This window comes from Mus caroli, unplaced genomic scaffold (genome assembly GCF_978045245.1).
Source record: "Mus caroli unplaced genomic scaffold, Mus_caroli_1 scaffold_14, whole genome shotgun sequence".
Lineage (NCBI taxonomy): Eukaryota > Metazoa > Chordata > Mammalia > Rodentia > Muridae > Mus > Mus caroli.
Window position 1 is genome coordinate 65,140,851 of NW_028227269.1, and position 16,375 is coordinate 65,157,225.

Sequence of the window (16,375 nt, forward strand, 5' to 3'; positions counted from 1 at the left end):
GCTGTAACAAGTATTGAAAGTCACATTAGAAGCCTATGCATCCTTGTTAGTGATAGTAGTAGAATATATGAACTGCAATGTCCAAAGTGTACATGCTGTATTAGTGGTTACGAGTGGAACAAGGTAAAGGGTTTGCTTATGAGACATCCCTCTATGCATAAAGTGCACTTCGATAAAGTTCTAATTTTCCTTTGCTACTAATATTCTTTCAGCATATTCTAAACATTAATTCCCTTTTGGGAATTTCATGAAGATTTTTCAGCGTTTTACAAGCTCTCTCTTCACTTGTTTATTTCTTTCTTTCACTGTTTGGGAGCCTTTAAAATTTGATGCTGTTGTCTATTTATAAACTATTTTATGAAAGAAATGCCAATTTGAAATAGATCCACTGGGCATTAACTGTGTGGTAAGATTTGTCTCAGACTTTGAAAAGTGTCAAAACAAATCAATTATAAATACTGTCCTTCTGAAATGTGCCACTAGATAAAGCTGGCTAGAGATGTTAGTATATCTTAGGCAATGCCCACAAAGTTTTACTAATACAAAGATATTATGTTGTGTCCGGCCAGCAGATCACAGCCTGGATTCTAGCCTGGAAAGGCATTTTGGAAACCTGGAAGAGAAGAGGGGCTAGGCGACGAGAGAAAGAACGGAGCCAAGTCAAAAGCAACTCTGATCAAAGCTCAATTTTACAATATCAGCACGCAATTATAAAGGAGAGGAAGGCGGGGCCCCGACTCCCGCCAAATAGTCCCGGGGACCAATAGCAAGGCAGCAGGTTCTAGCAGTGGGTGTGGCAGAACGATTGAGCCGGCAAGCTCCATCCAGGTGTAAACAGTGGAACCCTAAGGCTGGGGGAGGGGAGGCTACACTATTACTTTTATAAAGAGGCAGGAAATTATAAACAACAGTGATTTTTATCAAACTGAACTGTTTGATGATAGCAAATAGATCACCACCTGGAGGAAAACACAATTCACAGAAAGGAAGAAAATACTTGTACTTCACACAAATTGGCAGTTAATGTCTAAAATATATAGCAATCTCATATTATTTATGCATATATCCTAATAAGTCAGTTTTAAAAGTGGCTCACAACTTGAATAGACTTCTTTCAGGACATACTGAAGGCTAATAGGAATAGGCAAAACATTTTAATTGTTATCAATAACTACTAGAGAATGAAAAAAAACCAATATAACGTTACCCATACATTTCAGGATACTAATTAGTTTTTAATACAGAGTAGTATGGTGATGTTTTGGAAAAATGAGAAGGTTTCACATTGTGAATGGAGCAAAACAGTGTTGCAAGAATCAGCATGGAGAATCAAAATCAATAAAAAATATATTTAACTTTCAGATTACTTTGAATGAAATGCTTTTTAGGATCCTGAATAGTATCAAAAAATAAATAAATAAATCAAGACACAGAGATATAAGGACTCATATTCATTACACCATGATAGCCAAAAAAACAGGGGAAAAAGTAAATTATATAGTAATTAATATATGGATATATAACTGTATCATCTGCATAAGACATAACAATTATGTCATTCAAAATGAAAATTCCTGTAATATGTGAAAACATGAATGAACTTTGAGGACATTTTTTAAAGAAAAATAAGCAGTTAACACACACTATATGATATTCCTCATAAAGAGTATCTAACACATTCAATCAGATTCAGTATGGATTAATGTTTGCCAGGGTTTGAGGGAGAATGAAGTCGAGCATTACTAATCATGTGCATTAAAGCATTAACCAAGCAAAATTAATAACTTCTGAAGATATGCAGTGCACCAGTGTACCTATAATCATCAATAGCACACACACACACACACACACACACACACACACACACACACACACATACTTTTTGTCTCCCATTTAAGTGAAACAGATTTACAGTGGTATTAAAAAAAAAAAAAAAAAAAAACAGGGCTGGAGAGATGGCTTAGCGATTAAGAGCACTGACTGCTCTTCCAGAGGTCCTGAGTTCAATTCCCAGAAACTACATGGTGGCTCACAACCGTCTGTAATGGGATGAATGCACTCTTCTGGTGTGTATCTGAAGAAGCTACATTGTACTCATATAAATAAAAATAAATCTTAAAACAGAAAAAAAAAAACGAACTGAAGAGATGGCTATAATTCCAAGTGTTGTATGCAGGTGGAGTTGTTTCAGTGGATTGGAATACAAAGGCACAAAGTTGTGCTTTTCCCTGAAGAAGGTAGGAGCTTGAAAGTATGCACCCTGTACTCCCTGTCACTAAAGCATCATGTTGACTTCCTGTGAATACTAACTTCTGCCTAATTCAGGTATTATAGATCTATTTCAAATGAGACTGTACCAACACTTAAGTAGCTCTAGTCCTTATCTTGGGGCTTCAGACAGAATATTTACATATATTGTTCTTTGTTTTAGGACAGTGCTGCTATGTGATAAGGAAGGTGCTTAGATTTCAAATACAAAATATAGAAAAAAAATTTAAGACACACAAAATGGAATGTTTCTTAAGGTGATGGTGAAGAGCAATAAAACTATCTCGATACTATTTTCTAATGAAAGATAAAACAGTAAATCACTTTTTAATTTACTTCCTCTCTACACAGAAATTCATGTACATAATATTCTGTCAGTAATTCATCCCCAAAGTTACTAGAAATAAAGCTTTCACATTCTAGTTCCAGCAAACTAGAAAAACTACACTTGTTCTTATTAGATTAATGAGCTACTGGAATATATTAGCAGAGAAAATATTTACCATTGTTTTTAATACATAAAATTTTAAGTTTTAATATATACATTTATACATATACATATATATATGCATACACATATATACACAGACATTCATATATACTTGCATATACATACATACCTATTAAACCAAAGTTGATTTCTAATGTATTGATGTGATAATTTGAATTTAATTCAAAAGTGATTTGGTGACCCTTTTTCTCCTGAATTATATTATAAATCTCTTCAAGCAGATAGCAATAGTCTCAAATTCTGTAAGCTTTTACTTTGAATGCAAAGATCTTAAGGCTTATGGGTCACTGGGAAGTTCTGCACCTATTTCTTGACACATTTCTTCTAAATTTTGTTGTTGCTATTATAACTGTGATAAATAGAAGTAAAATATTATGGTTTTCTGTTCATCACTTTTTCCCACTGATCTCACTATCAATATGGTTTAACAGCAAAACAAATCCACAGAGTTGAAGGAGTTGATAAAAATCACCACCTTATAGGGAATGGACCGAGTCCACAAAAGCTCTTGCAAATACATGCTTTCTCACTTAGAGTTGATGAAGCCTTTATATGAGCCAGCATTGACAATGGGTGGGGTGTACAACTTCAATCCCAGCACTCAAGAGGCAGAAGTAGGGGGACTGTGACGAATGTGAGTGGCTATTAGGAATATCTACATAGTGAATTGCAGGTTTCATACTAGTCAGGACTACACAGTGAGACAATATCTCAACCACAAAAACAAAGGCAAAGACAAAGACAAATGAAAACAAAAAGAAACACCAAAAGAAAGAAAGAAAGAAAACAACAAAACACAGGAAGCAGCCACACAGAGTTTTCTGGGTGGTACATTACATCACTGGCAGACTACACAGTTCTGTGTTGCTCTGAACGCAGAGGCTTTAAAACACCTGGGACTTGCAGAGTCCAAGAGAACAGGCAATAGGATCAGCTATATGCAACAACCTGGGTTGTTTATCCTAGTCAGTAATTCACAAAATCCCAAACCCCTCAGGAAACTAGAACTAGAACTCCAAACTTGCCAGACAAGTTTTAAATCAGCTGCTTGTTTAAAAATAGATAATCCAGCATTTCAGAAAATTTCTAATTTTACCAAAAGCATTCAGGTTTCCAACAGTCAAAAAAATCATACAAACAAAAAGAAAGAAAGAAAAAAACCTCATGTAATTTGAGACATGGAAATAGATTAATTAAACTGGGACTTTCTTTCTACTGAAAAAACAAACTGTGGCAACCTCTGGTTTTCTGACCATCCTTAGTGAGAGCAATCTGACAGGATAAGGGGTCATTGGGACCGAATCTGTGAACTTCTTATGAGATGAAAAAAAAAAAAATCATTGCTGCTTCAGCAGTGTTGACCTGTGTGTTAACATGCAAATTATCATTCTTGTATACTGTAACTGATTATATGAGCTGGAGCAGGTGTCAAAGAACTTGACAAGAGCTGTTCCTTGTCTTTGTTGAGTCTTGAAAAATAAAAACAAAAATCAAGGGTACACGTGTAAACAAACTTCAATAATTTTTTGTCTTTTACAACTATTTAACAAACGAGTTTAAAATATTTACTTTCCTTAAAGAAATACCTCCATTTGGGGGGAAAAAATCCCTGGTGCAAGGAAAAACATAAATGCACTGTTTTTTTTTTTTATTTTACATAATTTCAGTTGACGGATCCCACTATCTTTTAAATCAAAACTATTAAGCTGAATAAAACCTTAGATTGATAACTTTGTTATATTACAAGCCCCAAATAAATGTTTTCAAATGGCTTAAAGATTTGCATGTGCAGTGTGCTTTTTTTTTTTTTCACAGAGCCTGTGGTATTAAGGGTTTAGGTGCACACATATGACCAGCAGTGTGTTTTTAGAAAAACAATTGCACAATTTGATAGCAAGTATAGCATAGTCCTTTCCTATTCTCCCCTAGTTCCTTTTCCCATCTCCATTCCCCCATCCATGGAAAACACTCTGTGGACTGAAACAGCCCAGCTGAAAAGGCTGGTCTGCCTTGGCTGACCTGGGGACTGGAAGAGGTTAGTAACTGTGTCTCAGAAGCAGCAGCCTCACATGCCATGCGGGTTTTAGTCACCACAGGCAGGTGACAGGATGCTTAAGAGGTTTGTTAGAAACTGGAAAAGTGCTAAAAGCCATACCATGCTCACAAATTTCAGTTTTAAAATACAAAATTTATATTCTTGGGATTAGGAAAATGAAAACCTAGTGCTTAATTTACCTTTGCCAACGCAGTGACACAATCACTAAACCCGGTGGTATTAAGTTCCTTTAAGGCTTTCTTATGGTAATACTCATATTTTTTGCCATTTATTATTATTATTTTAATTATTGTATCTTCTAGGAAAGTTACTAGTCAATAAGGTATGTTTTATATAAGAATCTACAGTCTCAAAATAAATGTGAATACCAGGGATGTAAAAAATTTATTGGGAGGACAATAAAATAGACAGGTAGACGGAGAACCCGGCAACTTGCAAACTTTCTGTTACTATGGCAATAGAATTTTGGAAAATCTGGGTCATCTTGTTGCTGTGGAAACTCTCAGGAAGAGTAAAGTTGAAACCTCGTAATGACCATTACATTTTCTCCCCAATTGACGACGAAGTCATCGTCTATGTTTTCCGATATCTGAAGCTGCATTAGTGAGACTGGGGGACATTCAGGTTTGATTACCTTAGGAAACGAGAGCGCACTTAGATAGAGGATTTGGTGTGCATTGACAACCTCCTGTGTTTCCTCTATTTGCTTGATGAACTCTTTTTTTTTTGTCTTTTATTAAAAATAGATCTTTTTCTCACGTAATATATCCCGACTACAGTTTCCCCTCCTGCTGCTTCTCCTAGTCCGTTCCCACTTCCTCTCCTACTTTTTGTTTCTCATTAGAACACTAACAGGCTTCCATAGGATAATAATAGAATAAAATATATAAGGCAAAACAACACCTAACATATCAGCGGAGGACAAAAACTAACCGTAGAAAAAGGAACAAGAAAAAGCACAAGATCCAGTGGAGGGTCGGTGATGACCCAGGATAGGGGAATGCTAGGCACTGAGGCAGGAGTGGGCAGGCAGGTCAGGGAGCACCCTCATAGAGGCAAGGGGAGGGGAGAGAGGGGAGAGGGGATTTGTGGAGGGGAAACTGGGAAGGGGAATAACATTTGAAATGTAAATAAATAAAATAACTAATAGAAAAGATTAAAAACAAGAAAGAAAAAAGAAAAGGCATATTAAGGAATCACATAAAAATCACTGAATTTGAAGCCATAATATATATGTAAAGACCTATAGAGTAAAAGAGAGAGAAAGCACATAATAATAATAATAATAATAATAATAATGATAATAATAATAATAGTAAGTATGATAAACAATTTAAAAGGCCTGATACAAAATTATGAGACAAAGAACTTATAAAGATCGCTTTGAGTTTGTTTTCTGTTGGATACAAATGTAACTATTTTTAATATTAAAAAAACAGTCAAGAACAGGTCACAAAAATTATATGCATTGTAAATATTAATTTCTGTAGATTTCTATGGGTAATGGTGTTCGCATATAAGAGAGAAGTTTATTGATAATGACCATAAAACTTGATCATGAACTTCTTTCAGACTGCCATTAGTCAATGAAAGAATAATCCCAGCAAATTTTGAGATTTTCTTTACCATTTTAGCTTGATTGATGATTGCAATCATATTTTCTTCTACTATTTATATTATAAATCTTATTGCAAATATTATCTACAGAGTATTTTCTATGAATCAAATACTTTTATGTTTTATATATCTAGAATTTATTACCTATAAGAGCATACTGTGAATATTTTTGATTTTGTTATCCCTAATTTTAAGAAGTTTAAAAACATTAGCAAAACCAGCACCTGACTAAGACAGATGCAGATACTTACAGCCAGAACGAGAATTTGCATCCTAAATTTCTGAATATAAACATTTACAAAAAAGTTCTCTGAACAATAACCCACGCCATGTGGGCCCCGTTGAGAGAGACAGGGACTTATATTTTAGCCATTAATGACTTAGTACTCATTACACAATTCAGATTGGATTCAAACTCTTTATAAACCTCCTGCCTCAGCATCTCGAACACCAAGGTTGCAGGTGTAATACATGATGCCTGATCAGGAAAAAAATTTATCGTCAACACCACTCTAACAACATGTAACATTAAATATTGGCATCTGTATTGGTAAACCCTGTTGTTCCAGGTAACATCAATTGCTCCTTTCTGATATCATAAAGGTTCTAAGATTTAAAGGTGAAAAAACAAAAGTCAAAACTTTCCCTAGTATTTCATATACTAACTATAAAAACATATACTGAATATAAAAATATATATAATAAATATAAAAAATATATATTCTAAATAAAAAATTATAACCACAACAAGTGCACAGACTTTACTGTCATATAATGGCACTATTAGCATCGTGACCCTGCCTTTAAAAAATAGTGATCCTGAGAGTATAAAATTGTGGCTGTCTTTCTTAGGATTCAGCCTTCTCTTACCTTAGAGTTACTTTCTTTCTATTTTCCCAAAACAAAGTTTATAGGGCTATAAAAAGTCACAATAGAGTGCTATTTTGAAATGAACTAATAGAAATAAAACAAAATGTACTTAATGTTTAATAAGTGTGGCACTGACCTAAGAATGAATATCTTTTTTCTTCATTTACATTTCAAATGTTATCCCTTTTGGCGTTTTCGCCCTCTGAAACTTCCTATGCAATACCCCCTCCCCTGCTTCTATGAGGATGCACCCCCACCCACCCACCCACTCCTCGCCCTCGCATTCCCCTACACTGGAGCATTGAGCCTTCACAGAACCAAGGGCCATTGATATCCAACAAGGCCATCCTCTGCTACATATGCAGCTGAACCTACGGGTCCTTCCATGTGTATGCCTTGGTTGATGGTTTAATCCCTGGGAGCTCTGGGGGGTCTGTTTGGTCGATATTGTTGTTCTTTACATGAATAAGAATATGTACAGGTCTTTCATTCCATGTCCCTCAGAGGAAAGCCATGTGACCACCTAATGATGGCAACTCAGGAAGACAACTCTTACTAGGAGCCAACTGTCAAGAAAGAATGATCCTGCAATTTGTAGCTTCTAAAATCATAAGAATAGATATATTTCTGTTGCTTGTGCCTCCCAGTGTGTGGCATCATGCTAATGCAGCCCACCCAGGCTGGTATAGGACACCCTCCTTTCTGTTCTAGATATATCTCATAAAACCAGTCCTTCTAATACAAATGATGGTTAATAAGATAACATACCTAGATTCTAGTCAGCAATAATTGTCACTTAGATTCTGTTATAGCCAGTTGAATTCAGTAACTTAGAAAAGAAAATAAGAAATAAATAACCTTGGCTAAGGAAAGTGGCTAAGGTTAGTGTTTATGTACAAGAACAAAATTCCCAATACTTCTTTCTCTTGAACTTAAATTGGCACCTCTGATAATGTGGATGTTATAAAAAGAAGTGTGCTTATATATTTTATTTCATAACTTTGGCTATAAAATTGCACCAACTAAAATAATATTTTATTTCTTATAAAACATAGGCTTCATACCTCTAAACATAGGAGACCACCATGGAAAGAGCAGAGCATACAATGTTTTATATTCCATTTCACAGCTGATTGTGAGAGAGCTCTGAGTTACATTACGTAAAAGAATGGCAGATCCCAAGCACAAGAGATGTTTTTCTTAAAACGTTTGCTTCTGGGACAATTGATGGACAGATTGAAGGATGAGAGAGAGAGAGAGAGAGAGAGAGAGAGAGAGAGAGTGAGAGAGAGAGAGAGACAGAGACAGAGAGAGAGACAGAGAGACAGAGAGATAGAGACAGAGACAGGTATGGAAAGTGGTGAGTAAGGAAGTGCAAGGAAGGAGCTGAAGGAGGAGGAGTAGGAGGAAGGAGAAACAGATGAGGAAGAGATAGAGGAGGTGTTCGAGTTTTGTTCCTGTTGACACAGTACCACGTTTGTAATGCATTACTCTCTGGATGTAATCCTCACCTAAGGAAGGCATCTTAATTAGGGAATTTTTATAAATGTGAAGGCTGTGTAGACTAAATCAAGGGATCTATATAATTAAGTAAATTAGCCCCACCTGCCTTGTTTCTTTATAGCCTTCATCATCACCCTTCAAAACATGTTTTTCATCCTAATATAGGTAGCAACTTAATTCTTATTTGCCATTGAAATCATGAGGCATCAACATATAAGTGCTTGAAATACATTAAAATAAATGAAAAATTTATCATAATTTCTATGTACCCTTAGGTTGTAGATACATATTTTAAATAATTTGTACTTTGCTCCCATAATTATGATCATTTCAAATATACACATATTTATTGAGATTATAAATTTACAAATCTAAGTGGACTTATTTTAATCAGCTGTGATAAATAAAACTACATCAGTAGTTCAACAGAAAAGGACTAATGTAATTTTTCTTCAAGAGGAGACAATAACCATCAAGGTCTGGAATAGATCACAAGTCTCTTGGTCATTGTGAGTGACAGGAAATAAATAAATATGTTGCTATATCATTTTTTATATAAAATGTTAAGAACAGATATAATAGGGTTAACACAATCTGGCTAATTTAATGTAGTGCAATGTGATGTAATATACACTGATACTAATGTGACAGGACACATTTTAATAGTGTCCTCATTAAGGATCCAAAATTTTGAACACTTTCCTTAGCTTGATATAGAATTGAACTGCAATGCTAATTCATCCTAGGAAAACCAAGACAACACACTGTTTCTTAATCTGTAGATGACTCTGCCATTCCAGAGGATTCATAGATGCTGCAGCAGCAACTCCATGTCTTTAACCAAAGCTCATATATCAGAATGGAGTGAGTTCATTAAAACATTCTAAATTCAAAGACATGATCTTGTTATCCAAAGAAATCATTTAAACTTTTTCCAGTGTCTGTATTCCTAGGTCTCATATCAGAATACTGCTTCAGTAGGTATAAACCAGACCCAGCAATATAGTCAAAGGGAAATGGCTTTGTTTTAAGAACTTTGAAGAACTGTTACCATTGATGGTATTTCTATGTTAGCTTGCTGTGGGTCTTGGGCATTTTGTAAACAGGTCTTCAGATTGATGCTACTTAATAACTTTAAATAACTACAGAGCTTTCAATTGCAAGTTTATTCAAAGTAAATTATACTTATCTATTTTTGTCCACTACCAGAGTTATAAATTCCAAAATTCAATTTTTACAGACATATTTGTTACAAAGAACATTAACCAAACTTATTGTAACATTCACAATATAATTTTTATCTTTCTATAGTGTACAACACAGTGTAAGACACAGGATTAATATTTTGTGTGTGCCACAACAATCTCTAGCAGAATGACTGATAACACATTGGTCATGTCCCTAAGACTGCACTTCTCTTTCATGTCAGAAGAACAATAAACTTGGCTTAGAGACCACTATTGATTTATATCTCTGCTTGCATAAAGATGGTAGCCACTGAATTTGCTCCTGATGCACTTTGGGAGCTACTATGCCTTCATCTATGTGAAATGCACAAACCCTTCCAACCCTGAGCAAAAACCACACAGGAAAGGCACCAGAGCACACCTGGTTTGACTGCATCAAAGCTTAGGCAAATGAGGTATCTGACTGAAGTTGTTGGAAGACTGAAACAAGGACCATAATCTCAATTGTCTTCCACAGTTTCAATACTAATTTTTAAAATAAATATCAATAAAAGATTCTTTACCAATGCATGATTTATAAAGAAGGCAAACATTTGTTTTCTGTATAATCATTTACATTAATGTGGGGACCAATAGAATAGAAGACAATGTTGAAATTTTCAACAGAACGTTTGTGAGAATGCACAACTCTGCCCTCTGTAAAAATAGTAGCTATGACTCCTCTCATTAAAAGTCATCTTAGCAACAAAAGGAGCCAGCTTCTTTAATAGGCTTTAGGAAATCTGCCAGTTTTTATTCTAATATTGCTAATGAAATAAGATGCCTTTATTTATATCTAATAAAACACTCTGCTTTTGGCTAGAATTTCCTTTCATTAGCTCCAACACAAAACTAAAGTGCTGGAAACTTGTCAGTTTAAAATAACTCTTCAGGTTTGACAGTCTTTCCCAACACATGCAATATGCAACTGTAAAAACTATAGATCCCCACAATATAAAATGCTAAGTTTTTTTTTTTAAGTTTGGTTTTTAAATGGTTTTTGTTTTCATTGATTTGCTTCAGTCTCAGATTAAGCTAAAGGAATATATTTTAATCTATATGAGCCGATATACTACATGTCAAGCCATATAAAAAGACACGATAAAGCCCAAAACATAGAAATGAAGCCACAATTGGCTTCTGCCATTATAGTTATAGAGATAAAATAGCAGAGAACAGCTTAAGAATTTTAAAGGCCGGGCAGTCGTGGCAGGTGACTTTAATCCCAGCACATGGGAGGCAGAGGCAGGTGGATTTCTGAGTTCAAGGCTAGCCTGGTCTACAGAGTTAGTTCCAGGACAGCCAGAACTACACAGAGAAACCCTGTCTGGAAAAACAAAAAACCAAACCAAACCAAAACTAAAAACCAAACAACAACAACAAATTAATAAAGAACTGTTCAAATGTAAGAAATGTAAGGCCAATTGTAAGTGGTATACTTAGTACCTGGTTCTTTTTCACTCAACTGTACTATCTTTACCCATCTACTAGGAAGTAGTTCCATTTTATTTTGTTTTGTTTTTTTTTTCCTTCATGGATGATCTGATTTCTCTAACACAAACACACAGACACACACACATACACACACTCACACACACTCACTATACATTATTGATGGAGGATATGGTTTATCCTCACTTACCACCCATGCCACCAGCACTACTATGATGAGACAGAATACAGATACAGAGAATTGGCCAGAAAGCAATATTTGTAGTGCAACAGCCAAAATAAGAGACTCTGTCCTAAAACAAGGCAGAAGAAGAGAAAAGACCCTAGCAAAGCAAAGCTGTCCTCTGGTGTTTATATGTGTAATGCACACATGCACTCACAGTCACACAATCTCTCGCCTACACAGACATGAATAAATAAATACCCTTTAAAAATATAGAAACTCGATTAAGGAGAAGGAGAATCACTAAAATTTACATTGTTCAAAATACCATAATAATAGCAATCCCTTGTATGCTACTTTTAGAAATTAAAAATTAAATTTAAGTAAAATATACACAAAGTTAGAATAATTTACAGTATATTTCATGACAGGAGCAATATGTTACAGTTAGTAATATATTATATTCTTTTATAACAGGCTGTTGAATATCTTTTGCTATTTATTTGCTCATTTATTCATTCATTTATTCTGCAATAATTTCTTGAGCTCCTACTTGAGTCAGAATGTATATGTGTAGGTATATAGGCCAATGGCCTTACAGTAGAAAGTACTGCATTAAGCACCTGGTGAAAGTCTATAGAAGCCAATAAAAAATAACGTGTAAGGAAAAAGACAGCTTTATTAATGAGGATGTAAAACACTTCATGGAATATATGCTTCAGGAAAGAGAGAAATATTAAATACTAATGGTCGTAAAACATATAAGTTAATGACTTCATTTAAAGTTTTAGCAACTTATTGGAAAAATACAAAAGTAGAAATGTTCTTTGGAAAATATTTTTATAAAATCTTAACTTTAATATTTTTACTAAATACTCTGGTTGGAATTTGCTGAGTTGTTCTTTCCTAGGGAAGAAATAATGTATGTTCTAAACGTTTTAGACATATCAACACATTAATTCTTTCTTGTACAAAAGTACCATCTTGGTAAAAACTATTTGAATTTACCCATTATAATTTTTATTTGAAAAATAGCACTGTAAAGGAGTCTTACTTTGCTTTGCAACCATAAGGCATTTTCAGCAAATTAGATGATAAATTTCTATATAAAGAATCCAATAGTCCTCCGAATCTCTTTAAATGATATATAGGGTAATTTGTGAAAATTTATGACTACAGTATTTTTAAGACACTAGAATTCTCTAAATTTCACACATAATAACATACAGTCTCTTTCAGTTATTTTTCCCCGTATTGCTTTGTAACAAGCTTTAGAAATACGCCAAACATTTCTTGGATAAAAGATGACTTCCTTCTGTATCTATAGCTATCAACTGGCCTATAAGAAGGCTAAAAAGTTTTCTATAAACTAGTTGTGGAAAACATACATAGAAAATATAGTGATAGATACATACCGGTTTTATTGGAAAGTCTAAAAGACACCATCTTGTCTGGAATATTACACACGTTCCTTACTGAAGCAATGCAGCTGTAGTTAGCATAATCTTGAGGGCGAAGATTCTTTAGCTTTAAGATCTTCGTTTCCCCCTGAAATTGGAGAATAGGTCACTAGTGCAGGTCACTGCTAACCAGAAGGAATGAACTGACATACACCATTATAATGCATTAAATCATATTATTATTAGAAGATTGTGTCCTAAATGTGAAAAAGCAACACTGTACTTACGTGTAATACTGGAATATGCTTAGAGGTAAAAACTAACAGACAACAATGAAAATTCATAATGTTTTCTTTGCAAACTTGCTTCCTAGGGGAGGAAAGCCTACTTCTAGCAGTAGTTATGCAAATTATTATGCAAAGCTCTGAAGAGTACACTTAATAATAGAGGTTATGTAAAACCAGACTTCTGAAGACGACCCAACACATGAAACACTGGTTTTACAGCAAATTAGAGACGATCTAATGATAGACCATTATAGTGATATACATAAATATTTGGTATGGTGGAACAATGGCTGATAGCAGACTGAACACTGACTGGGGGAAGTTTCGAGATGTTTCTTGATTGTTATTGCCCTTGTTGGTTTAACACAAAAGCTCAGAGTTAGCTCTTCCATGTAAATGTGGAGCAATGCAGACTCTTCTAATTCAGAAGTGGTCGTTATTCCCTATACATTCCTGCTGAGCAGGACTGACTGCAAACGCATTGGATGAAGCTGCTGCAAGTGTGAAGACAACCAACAACCAACATCCAGAGTGAAAAAGATCCTCCTGCTCAAGCCAGGCTAGAATCCTTGGAAGGAATTCCTTCGACTCTTGCAAAACCTTCCCTGACCCTCCTCAAAATAGTTCCTTTGTTAAGGAATGTATTTTTCATGACGAAATAGCTCCCATTGGTGACCTATCTGAGAGAACTTCTACAATATTATTTTCCTTTCTTTCTTTTTTTTTTTTTTTCAGAGCTGATGACCGAACCCAGGGCCTTGTGCTTGCTAGGCAAGTGCTCTACCACGGAGCTAAATCCCCAACCCCCAATATTATTTTCCTATTTCATATATTAAGTTGAGAAGGTCAATGCATTTCCTTTTCCCTTTTCTTTGCTTAAATAACATCGTTTAATTCCTTTTTAAAATTTTTCTATTTGTTATTTTGTTTATTTACATTTCAAATGTTATCCCCTTCCATGTGTCCCATCCCACCTCCTCCCCCTGACTCCACGAGGGTGCTCCCCCCCACATGCCCACTCCCACCCCACTGCCCTAGTATTCCCCTACACTGGGGCATCAAGCCTTCACAGGACCAAGGGGTTACCCTCCTTTTGATGCCAGACAAGGCCATCCTCTGCTACATATGTGGCTGGAGTCATGGTCCCTCCATGTGTACTCTTTGGTTGGAGGTTTAGTTCCTGGGAGCTCTGGCAGGGTCTGATTGGTCTTAAAAATCACCATACACCAAGTATGAACTGATGTGCTGTGTGGCTTAACACAGAAAGCAAAGCAAGGCTCTTATCCAGACACCTCTGTATCCGGATGACATGGAAATTCACAATAGTAACTGTGGCATCATGCTAATAATCCTTCCATTCATGACAAACTTCATTTTTTTTTTGTTTGTTTGTTTGAGACAGGGTTTCTCTGTATAACCCTGGCTGTCCTGGAACTCACTTTGTAGACCAGGCTGGCCTCGAACTCAGAAATCCACCTGCCTCCCAAGTGCTGGGATTAATGGCGTGCACCACCACCGACAAACTTCAATTTTAAACCATTAACATATGTGACATTTTCCTCAGCTACATAAGTAAAATTCTATTTTATGATTGATATTGTGAAATAATCACTGCATTTAAATTAAAGAAGACTCCAACCACCTCACATAAATGCCACATTTCACTTTTCTAAAAATGTGAAACCTGTTCAGTCTCCCTGCTAAGTCATGTGAATTTTTCTTTTCCCTGTTTTAGGAAAAACTTTGCATTGCCTTTTTAAAGAACAAAGATCCTGTGCAAACATAGAGGGAAATCAATATTGTTTTATAATGTAGCTGACCATGTTCTCTTGTGACAGAGCTATCATGCATCAAACATAAAATGTCTTGAAAACTGTGTTTCGCTATCCAGAAAAAAAAAAAAAAAAAACTTTGACACTTGAATTAGTTAATCAAATTTAAAAAAATATATTTATTTCTCGTATGTGTGTATTGCATGTACACAGGTGCTTGTGTGTGTGCGTGTGTACATTTATGGACAGTTACATATGTGGCTGTGTGTGTATATGCAGGCCATAGAAGAACTTGCAGGAACCTGGTTCCCTCTTTCAACCATGTGAGGCCTGGAATTCAAATTAAGATGACGAGGTTTGGCAGCAAATGCCTTTACCTGCTCAGCTACCTCACCATCCCTTAGCTCCCTTCCTTCAGACGTTTACTGCTTATGTGTTTACTTTTTCAGTCCTGGAAACAGGTGTCAGCTGGGCCTCTAGTCCCACTTGGACGCCTCACTTTATCCAGGTTCCAGAGTACTGCTTCTAAGTTTCTACTGAAAGCTCTGTTTTTCTCCCAGTCTCACTATTTCAGAGACCCCCTCAGCTCTGGGTAGATACCTGTCTCCTACTGTCCAAAATTTTCTTTCAACGTGTGCTTTGGATACTTCCCTCACATGGAAACTTAACATATCTGCAGATGAACTTGACATGTATTCCTCTAAAGCAGCAGTTCTCTACCTGTGGGTTGTAACCCCCTAAAGACCACTGGAACATGCAGGTATTTACATCAAGATTCATAAAAGTAGCAAATTTACAGTTATGAACTAGCAATAAAGACAATTTTATGGTTGGGGTCACTACAACATAAGTAACTGTAATAAATGCTCTCAGCATTAAGGTTGAGAACCCCTGCAAATATGCATCTTATATACAGAATCTCCTTTAACTAGCTCTTTCATTGGCACTTATCATGTTCCACCCAAATTATATGTCTTTGTTTATTTTTTTTAAATTAGGTATTTTCTTCATTTACATTTCCAATGCTACCACATAAGTCCCCCAAACCCTCCCCCACCACTCCCCTCTCCCCCCACTCCCACTTCTTGGCCCTGGCGTTCCCCTGTACTGAGGCATATAAAGTTTGCAAGACCAATGGGCCTCTTTTTCCACTGATGGCAGACTAGGTCATCTAGTACATACATATGCATCTTCTGATACATATGCAGCTAGAGACACAAGCTCCGGGGGGTACTGGTTAGTTCATATTG

The 16,375-nt window shown here is 35.6% G+C and overlaps 1 protein-coding gene across 2 annotated transcripts in view; it reads right to left on the bottom strand.

The window, feature by feature from the left end:
* Mdga2 (MAM domain containing glycosylphosphatidylinositol anchor 2) overlaps positions 1-16,375 on the bottom strand; it is a 766,587-nt gene that overhangs the window by 235,681 nt on the left and 514,531 nt on the right. For both annotated transcript variants that reach the window (XR_015045223.1, XM_021179084.3), the window contains exon 5: positions 13,082-13,214. Coding sequence is in view for 1 of the 2 variants with exons in the window: in XM_021179084.3 (XP_021034743.1) it covers positions 13,082-13,214 (133 nt within the window). In the remaining variant the exon portion in view is untranslated. The remainder of the gene's footprint in view (positions 1-13,081; positions 13,215-16,375) is intronic.